General features: G+C 53.8%; 1 protein-coding gene across 1 annotated transcript in view; it reads right to left on the reverse strand.

The window, feature by feature from the left end:
* Window positions 1–23,248, reverse strand: part of LOC118473041 (uncharacterized) — a 57,140-nt gene that overhangs the window by 26,213 nt on the left and 7,679 nt on the right. Inside the window, exons 2-3 of the mRNA XM_035961253.1 lie at window positions 2,963–3,398; window positions 2,736–2,847 (exon numbers count right to left, since the gene is read on the reverse strand). Coding sequence (XP_035817146.1) covers window positions 2,736–2,847; window positions 2,963–3,398 — 548 coding nt within the window. The remainder of the gene's footprint in view (window positions 1–2,735; window positions 2,848–2,962; window positions 3,399–23,248) is intronic.

Genomic DNA, 23,248 nt, shown 5'->3' on the forward strand with positions numbered 1-23,248 from the left:
ATCTCTTTCTTGGCGTGATCTCCCGACATCACTTCGAGCGGTTAGGCTCTAATGAAGCACCGGCTCTGATACCAATTGAAAGTCGCCTAGAAGGGGGGTGAATATGGCGAATCTGAAATTTACAAACTTAAGCACAACTTCAACCAGGTTAGCGTTAGAAATAGAAACGAGTCCGAGAGAGAGGGCGCAAAACAAATCGTGAGCGAATAAAGAGCGAGACACGATGATTTGTTTTATCGAGGTTCGGTTCTTGCAAACCTACTCCCCGTTGAGGTGGTCACGAAGACCGGGTCTCTTTCAACCCTTTCCCTCTCTCAAACGGTCACTTAGACCGAGTGAGCTTCTCTTCTCAATCAATCGGAACACAAAGTTCCCGCAAGGACCACCACACAATTGGTGTCTCTTGCCTCGATTACAAATGAGTTTGATCACAAGAAGAATGAGAAAGAAAGAAGCAATCCAAGCGCAAGAGCTCAAATGAACACAACAAATCACTCTTTCTAGTCACCAAAGCTTTGTGTGGAATTGGGAGAGGATTTGATCTCTTTGGTGTGTCTTGTAATGAATGCTATAGCTCTTGTAAGGTGTAGAAGTGTAGAAACTTGGATGCCATTGAATGTGGGGTGGTTGGGGAATTTATAGCCCCAACCACCAAAAGATGGCCATTGGAAGTGTGATGTCGCATGGCGCACCGGATAGTCCGGTGCGCCACCGGACACTGTCCGGTGCGCCAGCCACGTCAGCAGACCGTTGGGGTTCAACCGTTGGAGCTCTGACTTGTGGGGCCTCTGGGCTGTCCGGTAGTGCACCAGACAGGTCCTGTAGACTGTCCGGTGCGCCTTCTAGCGCTGCTCTATCCTCTGCGCGCGCAGGCGCGCATTTAATGCGTTGCAGTCGACTGTTGCTTGCGAGGTAGCCGTTGCTCCGCTGGCACACCGGACAGTCCGGTGAATTATAGCGGAGTGCCCTCTATTTTTCCCGAAGGTGAAGAGTTCGACCTGAAGTGCCATGGTGCACCGGACACTGCCCGGTGGCACACCGGACACTGTCCGATGGCACACCGGACAGTCCGGTGCGCCAGACCAGGGTGCCTTTGGGTTGTCTTTTGCTCTCTTTCTTTGAACCCTTTTCTTGGTCTTTGTATTGGCTTATTGTGAACCTTTTGCACCTGTAGAACTTATAGACTAGAGCAAACTAGTTAGTCCCATTGTTTGTGTTGGGCAATTCAACCACCAAAATCAATTAGGAAATAGGTGTAAGCCTAATTCCCTTTCACTTAAGTGTTTTGCCTGTCTTGCTAAGTGATCACCGAGCACATGAACAGGCGAGGATTTAGAGTGGTTCGGGCCGCCGGAGCGTAATACCCTACTCCACTATGTGTTGGATTGCCGTGGAAGCTTGAGAGTTGAGAGTCTAAGTTGAGTTCGCCCAAGTGTGGCCTCTCCTTGTAACGTTGCATGCCTCCCCTTTTTTAACTAAGGGGGCACGTACAAGGGTACTGAGCCCCGACATGTGGGCCCAGGAACATAACGAATGTAGTACTTGGAGCTACCAATGCTCGCTGCTAGAGCAATCTTCTTGCGCCCTGACATCCGAGATCTGCGTAGAATCGGCGTGCAGGGGAAGCTTCTTGCACAAGCGACGATGGACACGGTGCGCCGCGCAGCACGGGTGCACTGTTTGACAATGGACTGGTCAGGCGCGCCGTCTATAGGATGGCCCTGGTGCCACCTGCCAGCGGAGTGGACATGACACATTAAATGCTAAGAGGGCACATCACCTGTCAGTAGGGTGGACAGACGGCGCGTCCTCTCCACAATAAATGCAGAGACCGCGCGACTTAGAGGCCTTACGTCAGGCTCCACCCACTCCACCCACTGGCTCACGTCACGGGCAACAAGCCACGTGGCAGCAACGGGTCTCCGCCTAAGTGGGGAGCGCAAACGCACAGGATAAACCCTAGACACGTGTTAGTACCGGACCCTTGCTTAGGCCAGGGTATCCCCTGTCCCGGGACCTCGTTACGAGTGGTCCAAACCTTATTTTGAGGGACCTGGATCCCATCCAAGGGACCCGGCACGCTACTTGGGAGTTCCGTACCGTACTCTGGGGTCCGGGTCGTGCGTACAGGGGTCCGGCACGTCCTCGTGGAGGTCCGGTCCAACTGACTGTATCCCGGGATATACCATCTTTTTTGGCCACATGGCGCCCCTTGAGCCATTCACGTGGTGGGGTCAGGTGCTGTTCACCGTGCAGCTAGAGATCACCGCACGGGCACCGTGTCTTCATACTGTAGTAAGGGGTAACCTTGATTTAGGGTACCGACAACTACCAATACTATAAATATTATGATTTGCTTCAGCATATTGCTATTCAATGCAGTTTCTTGTCTGCTAGTTTTTATAGTTTAAACAAATGAGTTTCCTGGTTTAAACACAACAGGATATAATACAAACCTATTTAATGAAATAACGGTAGAATATATGAACCGATCCACAATAAGAAGCTAGCCTTAATCTCATGATTTTTTTTATAGACTACCACTGTTCATTCAACAAGTAATGTTTAAATCTAAATGAAATAATGGACTAGTAGTCTATACCATATACTACAGAAAATTATGGATTCAACAAAAAATCGTAACACTGTAGTGTACAATTTCCATATGCATTTATGCCTACCAACATAATATTCATAAAATGTGATTTATGCAATGCTCGAAAAGGACAACTGACCTGACTTTTCCTTGTCATCAACGATAGCAAATTCCTCATTTCTTGAAGTCGTATGACGCACCAGGAAGCAGCCCAGACGCGGGTGGGGAAATGGAGCAGCTGTGACGACGTGCTGGGAGCCGCCTCATAGATACGGCGGCGGGACGACAGAGCGATGGCGCATTAGAATGCGGGGCGGGATTGGGAAATAGAATGCGACAGCGGGGGTGAGGGGGGAATGCGAGCACCTGGTATTCTGGAGGCGTGCGGGGGCGGCTCGACAACGAATCGCAGCGGCGCTGCACGGGCAAATGCTCCGGTTGACCGCGAGGGGAGTGTGTAGCGGCGTCGATTAGGGTTGAGATAATGGTATTATGGAGGCGTGCGGGGGCGGAGGGACGACGAATCACGATGGCGCTGCACGATGATATGCTTCGGGTTGACCACGAGGGAAGTGAGTAGCAACGGGGGGTTAGGGTAGAGAGAACGATAGGCGATATGGACGATGAGGTCTCAAGGAATATGCTCCGTTGACAGCGTGGAAAGTGGGTCTGATCCGATATTCCTGAAACGTGGCTTGGGGTGGGTACCAGTTTATGCCAAACTCGTTTTGTTGCATAAACAGTGAAAGAAATTAACGCTATGTGGATGTGGTTCGATGTTGGTGGCTCTCTCTCTCTCTCTCTCTCTCTCTATATATATATATATATATATATATATATATATATATATATATATATATATATATATATATATATATATATATATATATATATATATATATATATATATATATATATATATATATATATATATATATATATATATATATATGATGGGTATATTAGGAGCCCTGGGCTCAAATAGTTAGAGGAAGCACAGACTGGCCACGCGTGTGATTTGGTCCAGTTCGCGCGACCACCCACTCCCCAAGCCAGGCTATCGGGTGTGCCATCCACCCCACGTCCGTGCGCGCAAAAAAGGAATGCATGCATGAGTAAAACTCTCTGCATGCGCGTAAATTTAGGAAACAGATGTGTGTCAAATTCTATTTTTTAATGTTTTATTTCCTCCATAAATATAGGATTGTTGCAAAAGTCATGCAGCTAGGCTCGTCAGGTCTAGTTTATGATATATACTGATACTAAATATGTTACACGATGTAGATATTTATGTAATTCGGTACACTGCATAAAAATCTATTTCCTGATGCATGCGCACAAATTTAGGATGACAAAATTTGCGATGAAAGGAAATGGATTGGCATGCATGAAAATAAAAAATCTTATTTAAATGCTTTATTTCCTCCATAAATATAGAATTGATCCAACATTCATGCAACTAGGCTCGTTACAACCAGTTTATGATATATACTTATACAAATTATGCTACACGGTGTAGGTGTTTATGCAATACAGTACATTACGTAAAAAATCTGGCATGTGGTTCAATGGTGGACGCATCTCCAGGTTCGAGCGTAAAAACCTTAAGTTTTAAGCATAAAAGCCCTCAGTTATAGCGTAAATATTGAGCCAATGTGAGATGTTGATAACTCTAGTGGGTTGTATAACGATCCTATTTTTATGGCATATCTGAAAAACATGGGAGTCGTATGCATGTGGTTTCTATTTTTATACAGATCCATAAATTATGGCAAATCATGAGAGTTTCTATTGCATGCGCGAAAATATTGGATTAAATTTTCCTTTCCATTGCACACGCGCAAAAAATGGGATGACATGAGTCACACAGAGCATAAACTCTTATACAACGTCGCATAAATACTTACACCGTGTAGCATAATTAATAAAAACATAATATCGGTCCAACTAAGAACGCCAGCGGAAATTAGGAATAGTTTATTATGGCAGATGTAAACATCTGGCAGTTACGAACATAAGTGATTTGATTTGATTTTTTATGGTAATTACGAACAGGTGAGAATTAGTGAAAGTTTTGCGGTAGACGAAAAAAATCTGGCATTTACGAACATAAATGATTTGATTTAATTCTTTATGGAAATTAAGAATAACATAAATCAAGGAATTGTCTTTTCAATGTGCATGCAAAAATTATGCATGCCTTAAACTGATATACGAACTCCGTGTTTAAGCATAAAATCATACAATTTTTAGCGTAAATAGTATATGTGGTAGTCATAAAACACAATAATAGAAAGTCAACACGAATCAGAGGGGGTAGTCGCTGGAGGACGTCGTCGACGACACAAGCACAGATGGAGGTCGTCACTCCGACCGCCCGAATTGTGCCGGATCGAAGGATATCACACGCGATCGTCGCTGTGCGCACCTCGCGCCTTCCGTGACGTCACTCGAACCTCGCGCCTCGTCTGGCGTCGTCGCTACTCGCACGTCAGGGACGCCGCTTGCTTGCCCGCCTGACACCGCCTCTAGGCCCCAGGGACGCCGCCACTTGCCCGCACAAGGTCCCTGCCGCCGCTCGCCCTCTAGATCGGGGAACCGCCACCACCAACCTGGAAACCTCCGTCACTACTCCGGATCGAGGAACCGCGGCCACCGCGTGTCCAGGTAAGGGAGTCGCGACCACCGTAGCCACCGGCTGGGGGTCCACCGCCTCGCGCACTCTCGGGCAACCGCCGCTGTCGCACGTGCCTGGGTGGGCGACGTCGCTAATGATTCTGGATGGGACGTCAAAAACTGAACCCTAACACTCCGGGTCTTTTTATAAACGTCTGAACCTGGTCCGTCTCGACCGGATTACACCGTCTAACCTGGGCTTTCTTTAGTTATTGGAAGACCAGAGCTCGTAATATACAATATATATATATATATATATAGGGACGAAGTAATGGAAGCACTGGGCTTCCATTAGTTATAGGAAGCCCCAGCCAGGGGTGCGGTTCGCGATTGGGGCAAAAACTGCGCTTCATACATTTTTGCATAAATTTGATATAAAAGAAGCATAAAATTATGCATAATTTAGTGTAAACTACTTTTGACGTTAAAGTGGCAAGAGATCCTCTATTTAGGGCGTAAAAGACACGCACGATTTGAGGTAGTTGCCATATATCTCGCTTTGTCCATTTTTGACGTAAAACTGATACAAAAGAAGCGTAAAGTTGCGTATAACTTAGCGTAAACTAGTGCCAACGTTATAACGGTCAAGGGATCCCACTTTTAAGCATAACAACACGCAGGAATTGTGGTAATTGTTGTGTATTTCGCTTCACACGAGGTTTCCGTAAAACACATCAAAAAGTGTCATAAATTGGTGTAAATCGCATGTAGAACTGATTTGATGTAATTATAGCATAAAACGAAACGAGTGTCATAAAACTCATTTGAAAAATACAGAAGTCATGGTTATCATGGAGGCACTTGTGTAGTGCACATCCCAAAGAAATGCTAGTAGCGCAGACACAACCACATAAGAGACGGCAGTACAAGTTTTGCATCTCTAAATGAATTTTAATCTTAATAGCAAAGATAGCTAGTAGGTTTGCTTGTGAACTAAACAGAAGGGAGTCACCATATTTTTCTAACCCCTCGCAATCAAAAGTTTCGGTTTCGCCATCGAGGAAAGAACCATCTTCAGTTGTCTGTTACATATGGTCTGTTGTCTGCTATGTGTGCACCGACCGCGTGGTGTATTCAGCTACGAGCTTGGAGAACAGAGACTTGTCCTCTAGCAACTTGTCCATCCCGTCGTGGTCGACGACCATGCCTGCAAGCAACAAAACATCGTCGTCACGATTCACAGCATGAGACACAAAGTCATCAAACTAGTCGGCAAGTACTAGCCGCTGTCCATGGTAGGCACTAACCATGTGGCTGTAAGAACTGACATGATCCTGTGCGCTATTGTGATGATGGTGGTCTATCTGAACTGCTGCTTGTGTTGGACGCTGGCGTCTTGGCAGATGGAACACGGTAGATACCTGTGCATTTTAGTACTTCTCCAATGGAACAAAAGGACAAACCTTTTATGCCTGCTATGAAGTATGGACTGGTCATGAGTAAATTTTGATAATAATCAGCAAGCTAAGGATCAACAACTTTACCACATCAACAATCATCTATCTAGAGTTAAAGACATGAAAATGCACAGGTATTCAAGAAAAATATTCACCTTTGTAACATTAGGGTGGCTGAGCTTATGCTAAACAACAACCTCCGTCTTAAATGATGTCCATAAACTAGTAGTTTCAGCTTCTGTGGTAAAACCATCTCCTTCCCAATCCAAAAGCTTCACTGCATTTGTCACACAGTAATATTACTTATCCGTCCATAGAATTGTGGGCATATAGTGTGTCACACCCGGGTTTCGGTGCACCAAGACCCGGGCGCGAACATAATCACCAGGTGTGCTGTGACCAAGTCTCACACATATGATGAATCATGGCACATGATCGAATGTCACATCTTTACTACATAACAGGAGTTTTGTACAAAAATAAATAAATAATTACATTATAAGGAGACAACGGTCCAGCAACCCAAAGTTGACTAGGAGACGACGACCTAGACCTCTCACGAACACATCGCAGCATCCTCCATGCGCCTCATCCTGTAGTACCTGTTCTTGACCTGTGGGGGGTGTGAGACAGCAAGAGTGAGCTCACATACGTTCATCGCTCAACAAGTTGTGGGGAATAATGTGCATGAACTCGCCAAAAGGTGGGAGCTCACGTGAAGTGTAAGGCTTACCAAAGAGGATGGCTAGAGCTGAGCATTGCTTTTAAAGTTGGTCAAAATTTTAAAAGCAATGCAAGTAAATACCAACCCGATTAAGAAAAGTAATAACATCACCTGCGATGCAATGCATATGACAAATTGAATTTAGTTTCATAGATTAATCATGTGAGGGTTCGAGCTGCTCATGACCGTGAGCACGGCTAGTATACCAGTTTTACACTCTGCAGAGGTTGCGCATCTTTACCCACAAGTCATGTTACCCATCTGCCAAGGGATCACGACTTCTCATACACCTCTACCGAGGAGGCGAGGCAGGGTAACACTACGAGGCCTTTACAAAGTTCCACTAGCTTCAGAAAACCCGCTACAGTTTATAGGAAGCTCCAATGCAGGGATCCCTCGCATGACCGCCATCGCAGCAAAATCATCCCAAGGACCTCCCCACACTGACCACTCCCCTACTGCCCTTGCCCCTTTCAGGTAAGGTAGTCTTCCACTAGCTTTCCTAATTAATCAGCCAAGGGCGTCCCATTAAACCCTTGTGGTAGCACTGTTTTCCCGGGTGGTCGCTCCATGTTCCAATTAACATAATGATCTTATCATGAACAGTAATAATAAACAAATAATAAAAGTGTGATCATGCATAATGTATCTTCATACCCCAAAACCACATAAAGCAATAGCAAGTACTACCCAAAAAGTTCAGTGGTAAACAAGGTATAAAGATAGACAAACTAGGGTAACCTATTAAGTCCCATCAAAATTAACCTATGCAGATCATTATGATTAATTAGAACATGAGTGGGTAAAAAGAAGTGATCAAGGACACAACTTGCCTGGGACTTGAGATTCCAGGTACCAGGATGATCTTCAGGTGACTCGTGACCTCACTGCTAAACGTAGCAATACATACAAACATGTATAGGCAAAATTAACATCACACCATACATAAGAATAGATTGTGTAATAATAATCTACGCGTCGCTACGAGATGATGGGCTCGAGAACCGCTAAAACCGGAGTTACGGTTAAGGGGTTATGATTTATGGGAGATAATTGTGATTTAAATGTTAAACTATATTATAAATTAGTTAATATACATCATATGAGGAAATATACTCATGATAGTTAAGTAAACTTTAATCTAGGTTATAACTTGCTTAGAAATCATAGCATAATTAAATCACTATCATAATCTAGTTTAACTTTGGTTAATAGGTATATTCTACTAAACATAGGCTAAACCAATATTTAATTATAAAAATATGTTATATGGTACAATTAACGTTGCCACAGTTCATACAATAATTTTATGAAGCTAACGCAATTTGAATGGATCAAATCGGAGTCAAAATGAGTAAGTTATGGAATAAACAAGTTTCTATTTATTTTTAACACTTATTTTATGAATTCTGGGATTTATGGACTGCGGATGCAAATACCAGAGAGCTCGGGGTTATTTTTATAAATTCCAGGGCCCGGTTGTAAGGGTTTCTTTATACTCGAGGACGGTGGGTTGATTGTATAAAAGTGTAGGGGCTCTTTAACAAGTTTGCAGCGCCGAAGGGGTATCGCGCGCTGAGAGCCGCTCGATCAAGCACGGACGCGCCAGATTAGACCTCTACTCAAAACAAACCGGTATCTCACAAGCGCCCTTGGATCCGAATCCAACAGTTCGGATCATGGCTGCGGGAACGAGTGCGCTCGCCTAATCTGAGTCATCCGCGGGTCGATCTACGGTCCCTATCTAATAACGCGAAGGGGGCATCCACGATTTAATCACAGCCGTTCCTTAGCCTATCGATGGTTCTAGCACCTCTTCTTCCTCTGGCCACGCACCGCGGCGGCGCGGACGCACCAATGACGGCAGTCTCACCGGAGTGCATGCGATTCGGTGATCCCAGGGTATTACTTCCAAATTCAAAAGCTTCTACGCGATGTAGATTTGATGGCGAGCACGCGAGCGGAGGTTCTTACCGGTTGTCGCGGCGTGGAGAGCACCCGGCCATGAGCAGCGCGGCCCGCGGCGGAGGATCCACCCAACGAGAAATTTGTGGCGCCTGGTTGTTCTCACGGTCCCGCGGTGGCTCCCCCATGAAATTCATGCCCTGGCGAAGCTCCCAGAACACCTGTACGAGCCTAAATGGCGATGGTGAACGCCGCCCAGGCGAAGGAAGAGGAGCAGCATTGAGGATGCCGCAAGGGAGCCAGAGGCCACGTGATTTTATAGTGCGACGGTAGAGTCCGATGTGGGGAAAACGGTCGGCGAGAGAAATCCGGCCAGCGACAAGAGTCCGTGAATCGGCCGAGGCGCTCGTGATTTTGGATTTGCCACGAATTCGCTGTTTGTTACGCCGGAGAGAGGAAAACAATGACAGGCCGGGTCCACGTGATAGAGGAAGAACCAAGCCTGACAGGTGGATCCTGCACGGAAGTGACCAAAACAAAAGAAGAAAAGGGAAGAAACTAGAGTGGGTCGTGCGGGTGCAATTGTCCCATTGGGCCGCGCGGAGTTGGCCCAGTCGGCCGTAGAAGGGAAATGCAGGGGCAATGGGCAGAAGTAGGGAATCCGGCCCCATGGACACAGGGTGAGTCTTTTCTTTTTATTTTTTTATTTTTTTATTTCTATTTTAAATTCAAATCAAACACAAGTTCGAATTCCAAACTTTTTACTTTTAGATGCACAAATAAAACGCCAGCATGAATGCAAAACTATGTATATATATATATGTATATGTATATTTGTTTTATTTTAGTTCTTTTATACATGATGAAATAGAGAATAGTTTACATCTCATGAATTTTTAGGGAAATATAATTTATAGAGTAGATTATATATAAAAAATGGTTTCATCATAATTCTTCTATATAATTTCAATCCAAGGTTATTTAATTTATCTAGGTGTCTTTTTATTTTAGTAAAAAAATATATTAATTTTGAGAGTAGTAAATTCGACATTATGAATATCTTTAAGGAAAGGTGGTTTGATTTAAAAAAATGAGAATTTTTCTCATTTTCACAGGATTGAACTTTAGGGTGTTACAAATCCTACCCCCTTAACAGAAATCTCGTCCTCGAGATTTGTAAGGACAGGGATGTAAAAAGCTTTATTTATAGTTTAACATTTAACTTCTAATTAATAATAGGTGTCATGTTATTTAGAAAGTGGTTATGAAAGCATGGGTATATATATGTATAGTCACCAAATGTGTAAGAAAAAATGTCTTTAAAGCATGGATAGGCTTGGGTAGGACATAGTAGGGTAAGGAAGGACTCCATCATGCATGGCGAATCTTGATTCCTTTGGCGGTCCAACTTGATCTTTGAAGACTTGAGTTGATGCTTATCCTCCTTTGACATGGTTGGTCTTCTTTGGCCTTCATCCTTAGAGTTTCCATCCGTGTTATGGACGTATGGTTAAGATAGTTGTCGGGTGCTTGGTTTGGGTAGGCCCAACAAGGTTTACTTTGCTTTTGGGATAAATGGGTTGGGCAACCTATAACATAGGCTAGGTTGTGGTGGTTCCACAGACGAGTTGGTCTAAGACACCAATTTAGGTTTAGTACCCATCTATGTTACCAATATTAACTAACTTGTTTAAGTAACTCAATTTGGATTAGATCATGTTAGATTAGGTGGGATCTAGATCAGATTGGTATAACTAGATAAGATCTATTTATTTTAGGCTAGATCATGGTTGTTACTGTAGAGTGGGATAGGTATGCTAATTAGAACAAGATAAATCCATAAGGATGAGGTAGAATCTTTTGGGGTTAGTTAGATCTATTAAGATGAGATAAAATCTTTTTAAAATAAGATGAATCTATTAAGATAAATGAGGATCTTTTAAGATAAGACAGATCTCTTAAGTTAGATATATTTTAATTAGGATAAGTTAGGATCTTTTTGAGATAAGATGGATCTATGAGTGTGGGATCGAGTCTTTTTAGATGAGATAGATACGGAATACTAGTTACCTTTTTAATGGGATATTCTAGATTGTCTAGTCATTTTATGAATACTATCCTTTATGCCTAGATGTATATGCAGATGTAATTGTGGACACTACTTGTCGGGGACCATAATTAGGGGTACCCTCAAGGCGCCTAATTCTCAGCTGGTAACCCCCATCAGCATAAAGCTGCAAAGGCCTGATGGGCGCGATTAAGTCAGGGATCAGCCCACACGAGTGACTCGATCACGCTTTACCCGAGCCTAGCCTCGGCCAAAGGCAGCCGACCTCGAGAGACTTCCGTCTCGCCCGAGGCCCCCTTTTTATGGCGGACACATCACCGGCTCGCCCAAGGCCTTGGCTTCGCTCAGAAGCAACCTTGACTAAATCACCACACCGACTGACCAAATTGCAGGGGCATTTAACGCAAAGGTGGCCTGACACCTCTATCCTGACACGCGCCCCCGGCAGAGCCGAGGTGACCACCGTCACTCCACCGCTCCACTGGCCAGTCTGACAGAAGGACAGCGCCGCCTGCGCCACTCCGACTGCAGTGCCACTCGACAGAGTGAGTCTGACAGGCAGTCAGGCCTTGCCAAAGGCGCCACGGCGAACTCCGCTCCGCCCGACCCCAGGGCTCGGACTCGGGCAAGACCCGGAAGACGGCGAACTCCGCTCCGCCCGACCCCAGGGCTCGGACTCGGGCTAAGACCCGGAAGACGGCGAACTCCGCTCCGCCCGACCCCAGGGCTCGGACTCGGGCTAAGACCCGGAAGACGGCGAACTCCGCTCCGCCCGACCCCAGGGCTCGGACTCGGGCTAAGACCCGGAAGACGGCGAACTCCGCTCCGCCCGACCCCAGGGCTCGGACTCGGGCTAAGACCCGGAAGACGGCGAACTCCGCCTCGCCCGACCCCAGGGCTCGGACTCCGCCCTGGCCTCGGCCGAACGACTTCCGCCTCGCCCGACCCCTTGGCTCGGGCTCGGCCACGGCAACAGAAGGCAGACTCAACCTCGGCTTCGGAGGAAACCCCATGTCGCCCTGCCTAGGGCACAGACCGCCACGTCAACAGGAGGCGCCATCATCATCCCACCCCGAATCGACTCGGGACACGGAGAACAAGACCGACGTCTCATCCGGCCAGCTCCGCCAGAGAGGCAATGATGGCGCTCCACAAGCTCTATGACGACGGCGGCCCCCAGCTCTCTTACGGAAGCAGGACAACGTCAGCAGGGACTCGACCGCTCCAACAGCTGTCCCTCCATCAGGCTCCGCCGCACCTCCGACAGCCACGACATCACGCCAGCAGGGTGCCCAGATCTCTCCGGCTGCCACATTGGCATGTACCTAGGGCGCTAGCTCTCCCTCCGCTAGACACGTAGCACTCTGCTACATCCCCATTGTACACCTGGATCCTCTCCTTACGACTATAAAAGGAAGGACCAGGGCCTTCTCAGAGAAGGTTGGCCGCGCGGGACCGAGGACGGGACAGGCGCTCTCTTGGGGCCGCTCGCTTCCCTCACCCGCGTGGACGCTTGTAACCCCCCTACTGCAAGCGCACCTGACCTGGGCGCGGGACGAACACGAAGGCCGCGGGACTTCCACCTCTCTCACGCTCGGCTCCGGCCACCTCGCCTCTCCCCCCTTCGCGCTCGCCCACGCGCTCGACCCATCTGGGCTGGGGCACGCAGCACACTCACTCGTCGGCTTAGGGACCCCCCTGTCTCGAAACGCCGACAGTTGGCGCGCCAGGTAGGGGCACGCTGCGTGCTGACGAACAGCTCCCCGTCAAGCTCCAGATGGGCAGTCTCCAGCAACCTCTCCGGCCCGGGACGGTGCTTCGTTTCGGGACTCTCGAGTTCATGTCCTTCGACGGCAGCTACGACATGACACTTCTTCCACCGCCGCGCGACTACGACAATGGCGGCCGACAACCCGCCCGCCGGCGGCGGAATCGACGACGTCTTCCCCGCGTGATGGAAGAGCAATATTCGGGCTCGCTCCGTTCTCTCCCCCGCCAACGGAGGAGGAGGCGGAGCCGTCAAGGCCAGACGGGAGGCCGCGCTTCGTCGGCCGTCGAGCGAATCGACGCCCCCGACGCCCCGACGGAAGGCACGCCGGACGTCGACCTCGCGTTCGAGACGGAGGAGAGCGCCGTCCCCCCGCGGCACGCTGACCTTGAGCAAGAAGACGACGCCGGCGCGCTCGCGGAAAGCCTGCAGGACGTCGCCCTCGAACCAGGGATGACGGCGCAACCAGTCCCCGGTGTGACTACGTCGCTCCTCGTCGACCAAAAGGTAACGACTAACTCCCATCTTGCGTCATTTCGACTCGGCCTCAACCCGCCAAACGACCTCGTTTTGGCGGGCGCTCTCATTGAGGCGAGTGCAACCCCACTGAGGTTCTGTATGCGGTCGCCTTGGGACCGACTGACGGACGTCTCGACCTACGGGCCCTCTGGGTCCGAGGAAGATGACGATCCCAGCATCGGTTGGGATTTCTCCGGACTTGGCAACCCCAGTGCCGTGCGGGACTTCATGACCGCATGTGACTACTGTCTATCCGACTGTTCCAATGGAAGCCGCAGCCTTGGCGACGAGAGCTGCGGCCCAAGCCGCGAATGTTTCCACATCGAGCTAGGGGATCCCACCGAAGGCAACCATCTTGGCATGCCGGAGGATGGTGACCTCCCCAGGCCGGTGCCTCGCGCCGACATCCCACGGGAGCTAGCTGTGGTCCCCGCTCCGACGGGGGGTTACGACCCACAACTCGAGCAAGTCCGCGAGGCGCAGGCCAGGCTCAACGAGGGAACAGGAGCGCTTGAGCCGATCCGTCGGGACGTCGGACAGGCAGGGGTGGGCCAACCCCTGGCCGGAGAAATACGTCATCTGCCCCAAGGTCTCCAGCACCGCGTCGCCAACGATGTCAGGATCAGGCCGCCGCCCGCATCCAGCGGGGTCGGTCAGAACCTGGCAACCGCAGCGATGCTCATCCGCGCGATGCCGGAGCCGTCAACCACCGAGGGTCGGCGAATCCAGGGAGAACTCAAGAATCTCCTGGAAGGCGCTGCGGCCCAGCGGGCCGAGAGCACTGCATCCCGGAGGCAAGGATATCCCTCGGAACCTCATGCCGCGACTTCCCGATTCATGCGGGAAGCCTCGGTCTACACCGGGCGCACGCGCAACACCGCGCCTGCGGCCCCGGGCCACCTCGGCGACGAGCACCATCGACGCGACCGTCGGGCTCACCTCGACGAAAGGGTGCGCCGAGGCTACCACCCCAGGCGTGGGGGGCGCTACGACAGCGGGGAGGATCGGAGTCCCTCGCCCGAACCACCCGGTCCGCAGGCCTTCAGTCGGGCCATCCGACGGGCGCCATTCCCGACCCGGTTCCGACCCCCGACTACTATCACAAAGTACTCGGGGGAAACGAGACCGGAACTGTGGCTCGCGGACTACCGCCTTGCCTGCCAACTGGGTGGAACGGACGACGACAACCTCATCATCCGCAACCTCCCCCTGTTCCTCTCCGACACTGCTCGCACCTGGTTGGAGCACCTGCCTCCGGGGCAGATTTCCAACTGGGACGACTTGGTCCAAGCCTTCGCTGGCAATTTCCAGGGCACATACGTGCGCCCCGGGAATCCCTGGGACCTTCGAAGCTGCCGGCAACAGCCGGGGGAGTCGCTCCGGGACTACATCCGGCGATTCTCGAAGCAGCGCACCGAGCTGCCCAACATCACCGACTCGGATGTCATCGGCGCGTTCCTCGCCGGCACCACTTGCCGCGACCTGGTGAGCAAGCTGGGTCGCAAAACCCCCACCAGGGCGAGCGAGCTGATGGACATCGCCACCAAGTTCGCCTCCGGCCAGGAGGCGGTCGAGGCTATCTTCCGAAAGGACAAGCAGCCCCAGGGCCGCCCATCGGAAGAAGCTCCCGAGGCGTCTGCTCCGCGCGGCGCCAAGAAGAAAGGCAAGAAGAAGTCGCAATCGAAACGCGACGCCGCCGACGCGGACCTTGTCGCCGCCGCCGAGTATAAGAACCCTCGGAAGCCCCCCGGAGGTGCAAACCTCTTCGACAAGATGCTCAAGGAGCCGTGCCCCTACCATCAGGGGCCCGTCAAGCACACCCTCGAGGAGTGCGTTATGCTTCGGCGTCATTTCCACAGGGCCGGGCCACCCGCCGAGGGTGGCAGGGCCCACAACGACGACAAGAACGAAGATCACCCAGCAGGGGGGTTCCCCGAGGTCCGCGACTGCTTCATGATCTATGGAGGGCATGCGGCGAATACCTCGGCTCGGCACCGCAAGCAAGAGCGCCGGGAGGTCTGCTCGGTGAAGGTGGCGGCGCCAGTCTACCTAGACTGGTCCGACAAGCCCATCACTTTCGACCGGGCCGACCACTCCGACCATGTGCCGAGCCCGGGGAAATACCCGCTCGTCGTCGACCCCGTTGTCGGCGACGTCAGGCTCACCAAGGTCCTGATGGACGGGGGCAGCTGCCTCAACATCATCTACGCCGAGACCCTCAAGCTTCTGCGCGTCGATCCGTCCTCCGTCAGAGCAGGCACTGTGCCCTTCCACGGGATCATCCCTGGGAAGCGCGTCCAGCCCCTCGGGCGACTCGACCTCCCAGTCTGCTTCGGAACACCCTCCAACTTCCGAAGGGAGACCCTGACGTTCGAAGTGGTCGGGTTCCGAGGAACCTACCACGCCGTGCTAGGGAGGCCATGCTACGCGAAGTTCATGGCCGTCCCCAACTACACCTACCTGAAGCTCAAGATGCCGGGCCCCAACGGGGTCATCACCGTCGGCCCCACGTACAAACACGCGTTCGAATGCGACGTGGAGTGCGTGGAGTACGCCGAGGCCCTCGCCGAGTCCGAGGCCCTCATCGCCGACCTGGAGAACCTCTCCAAGGAGGTCCCAGACGTGAAGCGCCATGCCGGCAACTTCGAGCCAGCGGAGACGGTCAAGGCCGTCCCCCTCGACCCCAGTGGCGACACCACCAAGCAGATCCGGATCGATTCCGGGCTCGACCCCAAATAGGAAGCAGTGCTCGTCGACTTTCTCCGCGCAAACGCCGACGTCTTTGCGTGGAGTCCCTCGGACATGCCCGGCATACCGAGGGATGTCGCCGAGCACTCGCTGGATATTCGGGCCGGAGCCCGACCCGTCAGGCAGCCTCTGCGCCGATTCGACGAGGAGAAGCGCAGAGCGATTGGCGAAGAGATCCACAAGCTAATGGCGGCAGGGTTCATCAAAGAGGTATTCCATCCCGAATGGCTTGCCAACCCTGTGCTTGTGAGGAAGAAAGGGGGGAAATGGCGGATGTGTGTAGACTACACTGGTCTCAACAAAGCATGTCCGAAGGTTCCCTACCCTCTGCCTCGCATCGACCAAATCGTGGATTCCACTGCTGGGTGCGAAACCCTGTCCTTCCTCGATGCCTACTCGGGGTATCACCAGATCCGGATGAAAGAGTCCGACCAGCTCGCGACTTCTTTCATCACGCCGTTCGGCATGTACTGCTATGTCACCATGCCGTTCGGCTTGAGGAATGCAGGCGCGACGTACCAGCGGTGCATGAACCATGTGTTCGGCCAACACATCGGTCGCACAGTCGAGGCCTACGTCGATGACATCGTAGTCAAGACACGGAAGGTTTCCGACCTCCTCTCCGACCTTGAAGTGACATTCCGGTGTCTCAAGGCGAAAGGAGTCAAGCTTAATCCTGAGAAGTGTGTCTTCGGGGTACCCCGAGGCATGCTCCTAGGGTTCATCGTCTCTGAGCGAGGCATCGAAGCCAACCCGGAGAAGATTGCGGCCATCACCAGCATGGGACCCATCAAGGACTTAAAAGGGGTACAGAGGGTCATGGGATGCCTCGCGGCCCTGAGCCGCTTCATCTCACGCCTCGGCGAAAGAGGTCTGCCTCTGTACCGCCTCTTAAGGAAGGCCGAATGTTTCGCTTGGACCCCTGAGGCCGAGGAAGCCCTCGGCAACCTGAAGGCGCTCCTTACAAAGGCGCCAGTCTTGGTGCCGCCGGCGGACGGAGAAACCCTCTTGGTCTACGTCGCCGCGACCACTCAGGTGGTTAGCGCCGCGATTGTGGTCGAAAGGCAGGAGGAAGGGCATACATTGCCCGTTCAGAGGCCGGTCTACTTCATCAGCGAAGTGCTGTCCGAGACTAAGATCCGCTACCCACAAGTTCAAAAGCTGCTGTATGCTGTGATCCTGACAAGGCGGAAGCTACGACACTACTTCGAGTCCCATCCGGTGACTGTGGTGTCATCCTTCCCCCTGGGGGAGATCATCCAGTGCCGAGAGGCCTCGGGCAGGATCGCAAAGTGGGCGGTGGAGATCATGGGCGAAACGGTCTCGTTCGCCCCTCGGAAGGCCATCAAGTCCCAAGTGTTGGCGGATTTCGTGGCCGAATGGGTCGACACCCAACTGCCAACGACTCCGATCCAACCGGAGCTCTGGACCATGTTTTTCGACGGGTCGCTGATGAAGACGGGGGCCGGCGCGGGCCTGCTCTTCATCTCGCCCCTCAGAAAGCACTTGCGCTACGTGCTGCGCCTCCACTTCCCGGCGTCCAACAATGTGGCCGAGTACGAAGCTCTGGTCAACGGATTGCGGATCGCCATCGAGCTAGGGGTCAGACGCCTCGACGCCCGCGGTGATTCGCAGCTCGTCATCGACCAAGTCATGAAGAACTCCCACTGCCGCGACCCGAAGATGGAGGCCTACTGCGACGAGGTTCGGCGCCTGGAAGACAAGTTCTTCGGGCTCGAGCTCAACCACATCGCTCGGCGCTACAACGAAACCGCAGACGAGCTGGCTAAGATAGCCTCGGGGCGAACGACAGTCCCCCCGGACGTCTTCTCCCGGGATCTGCATCAACCCTCCGTCAAGCTCGACGACGCGCCCGAGCCCGAGGTACCCTCGGCTCAGCCCGAGGTACCCTCGGTTCAGCCCGAGGCACCCTCGGCCCAGCCCGAGGTACCCTCGGCCCCCGAGGACGGGGCATTGAACGTCGAGGAAGGGCAGAGCGGGGCCACGCCAGACCAAGATTGGCAGGCCCCGTACCTGCAATATCTCCGTCGAGGAGAGCTACCCCTCGACCAAGTCGAGGCTCGGCGGGTAGCGCGACGCGCCAAGTCATTCATCTTGCTGGGCGACGAAGAGGAGCTCTACCATCGCAGCCCCTCGGGCATCCTCCAGCGATGCATCTCCATCGCCGAAGGTCGGGAACTGCTGCAAGAAGTACACTCGGGGGCTTGCGGCCACCACGCAGCACCCCGAGCCCTTGTTGGAAATGCTTTCCGGCAAGGCTTCTACTGGCCAACGGCGGTGGCTGACGCCACTAGAATTGTCCGCACCTGCGAAGGGTGCCAATTCTATGCGAAGCGGACACACCTGCCCGCTCAGGCTCTGCAGACAATACCCATCACCTGGCCCTTCGCTGTATGGGGTCTGGACCTCGTCGGTCCCTTGCAGAAGGCGCCCGGGGGCTACACGCACCTGCTGGTCGCCATCGACAAATTCTCCAAGTGGATCGAGGTCCGACCTCTGAACAGCATCAGGTCCGAGCAGGCGGTGGCATTCTTCACCAACATCATCCATCGCTTCGGGGTCCCGAACTCCATCATCACCGACAACGGCACCCAGTTCACCGGCAAAAAATTCTTGGATTTTTGCAAAGATCACCATATCCGGGTGGACTGGGCCGCCGTGGCTCATCCCATGTCGAATGGGCAGGTAGAGCGTGCCAACGGCATGATTCTACAAGGGCTCAAGCCTCGGATCTACAACGACCTCAACAAGTTCGGCAGGCGATGGATGAAGGAACTCCCCTCGGTGGTCTGGAGCCTAAGGACAACGCTGAGTCGTGCCACGGGCTTCACGCCGTTTTTCCTGGTCTACGGGGCTGAAGCTATCTTGCCCACTGACCTGGAATACGGCTCCCCGAGGGCGAGGGCCTACACCGAACAAAGCAACCAAGCCAGCCGAGAGGAATCGCTGGACCAGCTGGAGGAAGCTCGGGACAGGGCCTTGCTACACTCGGCGCGGTACCAACAGTCCCTGCGACGCTACCACGCCCGAGGGGTCCGGTCCCGAGAACTCCAGGTGGGCGACCTGGTGCTTCGGCTGCGACAAGACGCCCGAGGGAGGCACAAGCTCACGCCCCCCTGGGAAGGGCCATTCGTCATCGCCAAAGTTCTGAAGCCCGGAACATACAAGCTGGCCAGCAATCAAGGCGAGATCTACGGCAACGCTTGGAACATCAAACAGCTACGTCGCTTCTACCCTTAAGATGTTTTTAAGTTGTTCATATACCTCGCACCTACGCAAAGTTTAGTTGTCAAGGAAGGGTCGGCCTAGCCTCGGCAAAGCCCGACCCTCCCTCGGGGGCTAAAAGGGGGGAGACCCCCTCTGCGTCGAATTTTTCCTCGAAAAAGGATCTCTTTTTAGCAGGATTTCTTTCGTGCTTCTTGACTACTTCGGAAAGCGGATCCTGGAAACGACGAGGTACACGTAAGCAGCCAAGGCTGACCGAGCCGAGGGACTCCTACGCCTCCGGGATACGGATACCTCGCTCGTCCCTTTCTGCGACAAGTAACTTGCGCTCGGGTAAAGCGACTCCGTGGACCGAACGAGTCATCACGTTCGGAAGCTCTCCTGCCGAAGCAGTCCTTCAAGCTTTCTCGACTAAGTCGGGGACAGGGCCTCATGGACGGGTGAAAGTACGCGTAAGCGGCAAGGCCGACCGAGCCGAGGGATTCCCACGCCTCTGGGATACGGATACCTCACTCGTCCCTTCCGCGAAAAGCAACTCTCGCTCACACAAACATCCCTGTTACCGACAGAGTCCAGATGCTCGGAACAGGAAGAAAAAAGACGCAGCTTCGCGAGCGCGGCGAGGGCGTGTTCTTCTGGCCTCGGCGGCCGCAGAAAGCACACGCTACAAGATGATCTGATCCTGCAGGCTCGGGTCTTCACGCCGAAGGGAGCCGTAGCACCCTCGGCATCGACGACGTCTTCAGCAAAGCCCGACCCAGCCTCGGGCGGCGCCGCGGTCCAGGGGCTCCTCCGGGAATCCGGCCCGAGCAGGCGGCTCAACCGGTTACCCCTGGGGCCTCGGTCAACCGGCTTCCAAGGGCGCCAGCCCGATCCGAGGCCTCGACTGACCGACTTTGGCGTCGGCTCCGCTGACGGACAACACGGCTAGGCTCCGGCCAACCAGGTTCCCCATTCTCGAACCAACTCCGCCTCTGTTCATACTGATATCGCTACCCCCGGCCTCGATCCACCGAAGGGCGGCCGAGGGGTCTCTTCAACTAAGCTAGAGGAGCCTCACATAACAAGGCCGAACGGGCCGAGGGATTCCTACGCCTCCGGGATACGGATACCTCACCCGTCACCTTGGCACGGGGCAACTCATGCTTGGTAAAGCGGTTCAGATAATCAACGGGCGAGACTTAGTGCTCGAAAATGAGGAAAAAACACGGCTTAGTGCCGAAATTACATACACGTTCAGGCCTCGACAGCCGCAATGAACGAGGACCACTGGCATACGAGATGCCACTACCAACGGAACTCCGGTTCCCCCCTCCGTAGGTACGAACGACCCCACTCCATGGGGAAGGCCTGCGGAACCACAGAAGACCGATGGCCGGCTCACCGCCGCTCGTCCTGACTACGGCAACAGTGGGTCGGCGCTGCTGCGATCTTGCCCTCGCCCCCGCCGACGCTCGAGGGGCGAGGACAAGCACGCCGGCGCGGTAGCCCGAGGCGCGGGTGGTGGCAGTGATCCCGTCGGTGACGAGGACTTCTCAAGCCGCCTCCGCATCAGCGCCGATGGCAGGGGACACCAGCCCCCCGGCAGATCCCCACTCAAATCCTCCCAGATGAGTGGGGCGCCGGCCTCTGCGCAAGGGCGCCGTCCCAATGCAAAAGCAGGACCACCCCAGAACACGAACGCCGCCCTAACGGCGCGCGGAATCCTGGGTGGTCCTCCCGTGCACACGATGCGGCGGCCGCCCTCCGGCAGGAGGGGCCGCCGGAAGCCCGGCCGACGACTCCGACACGCTGGAGGTGACGACGCTCGCCGTCGTTCAGCCCCACGTTATCGAAGTCCGCGCCGTCCGCAGGGCCAGCGAACGCCTCCACCCCCAAACGCCGCGGGAAAGGGCGACCCGCGGACCCGCGCGGAAGGTAGAGCGCCGGCTCAGCGTGGCTCCCGCCCCAGCGGGGATGATGAACATCCTTGAAGCTGATGGTGGGACCAAGATCGCAGCCTGGCTTGCTCTTCCCCACCCAGAAACCGACGGTCACCATCCTGGGTGATCGTCGGCATGGGGGTACGGCCGGGCCGGCTGATGAAAATCCTTGAAGCCGAACGATGGCTGAGAGGTACCAACTCCCATGGAGTTGCGTTCCTCCGACGAGGAGGCGGAAAGGCGGCGGATACCCCCCATCCGGGGGCTTGCAAGACGGGAAGACCCGACGCTTAAGGGAGGAAGAAGACATGGTTGCCTTACGAAAGGAGCCTCCCTCCTTTTAAAGGCAACTCCCCCTACGTGCGCCCCCAGGCGCCGTGGGCCGAGTCTTCTCCAACACGCTCCAAGGCCCTCCCCTGCGACTCGGGGGCTGGGTCCCGCATGTCATGCAAGCCGGCTCAGGGCAGAAGAAGCCAAACCGCCGCGCATGGTGCGCACGACCGTCCAGCGGTTACAGGCGACTCCCCATTTTCGCCCAGACCAACGGGCAGAAGGGGCGGGCAGCCATGCAGGCGGCATGCAACCGCGCCAGATGGACGCGCTTCTCCGACTTCTGACACGCCAGCTTGGAACCCAGGCCCACGCGTCGAGCAACCGGCGCGCCAGTTGCTGCATGCAAGCAACCGCACCGCCACTTGTGCCACCATCGCGCCTCTTCGGTTGCGAAGCCTATGCCACGACTCGAGGCGACCCAACAGCGCCAGACTGGCGCATCGGTCAAAGCGACCGAAAGTGGGCCGGCAGGAATAGCGGTGGCAGGCGGGCGGGCGCAGCGGTCACGTCGTCAGCCAGGCTCACGTCCCATCCTGAGACAGCAAGAGAGCCTCCTCTCACGGCGTGAAGACGGTGCACCCGTGACCCGTTCCTCGAACGGATCGCACGCGCGCAACGGCCGCCCCGCCAACCACTCGCCCCGTCGCATTAACTCCGCGGCGGGACACGCGGCGCCTCTGGTAGGAGGAGCGCGCGACGCTTCACCTTCGCCGTAATAACCGCGTCAGAAAAGGTACGCCACGTCGTCCGATTTCGTATCCTTTTCCGTTTTCCTCTTTCTCTATCTCTTGCAACAGGGACCGGGAAAGGGGGATACCCCGAAAGGGATCCTTCTCCGCGAAGGAACCGGGCTCCGAGCCCCCCATTACTGATCAGGGGTTCGAAGGCTGGCCCCCCGAGGGTTCAACAGTCGCCTCAGATCGCGTGGGCCCGACACCCACTACTGGTCAGGGGTTCGAAGGCCAGCCCCCCGAAGGGCTCCATGGCCGCCTCAGGCTACTCGGGCTCCGCGCCCATTACTGATCAGGGGTTCGAAGGCTGGCCCCCGAAGGGTTCACAGTCGCCTCAGACACCGAGCGAGGGATGACCAGGGGTACGTTCGATACATAACCGAGGCTCGGGCTACGCTCCCGAGGTACCCTAGGACATTTCCGAGACCAGCGGGAACGATCTTGTAACGGAATCCCATCGGAGGGAGGCATCGAGCCCTCGGACCCCGTCGCCAGGGGACCGGGTCCGGCAAATCACCCGCAGGTACTTTTGGGCGTGCCTCTGGGCCCCTAGCCGACCCCCAACGAACGGGGCACGGACGTCCACTCGGATTACCCGCTTGCAGTTCACCGGAG

The sequence above is a fragment of the Zea mays genome, chromosome 7 (genome assembly GCF_902167145.1).
Source record: "Zea mays cultivar B73 chromosome 7, Zm-B73-REFERENCE-NAM-5.0, whole genome shotgun sequence".
Taxonomy (NCBI): Eukaryota; Viridiplantae; Streptophyta; class Magnoliopsida; order Poales; family Poaceae; genus Zea; species Zea mays.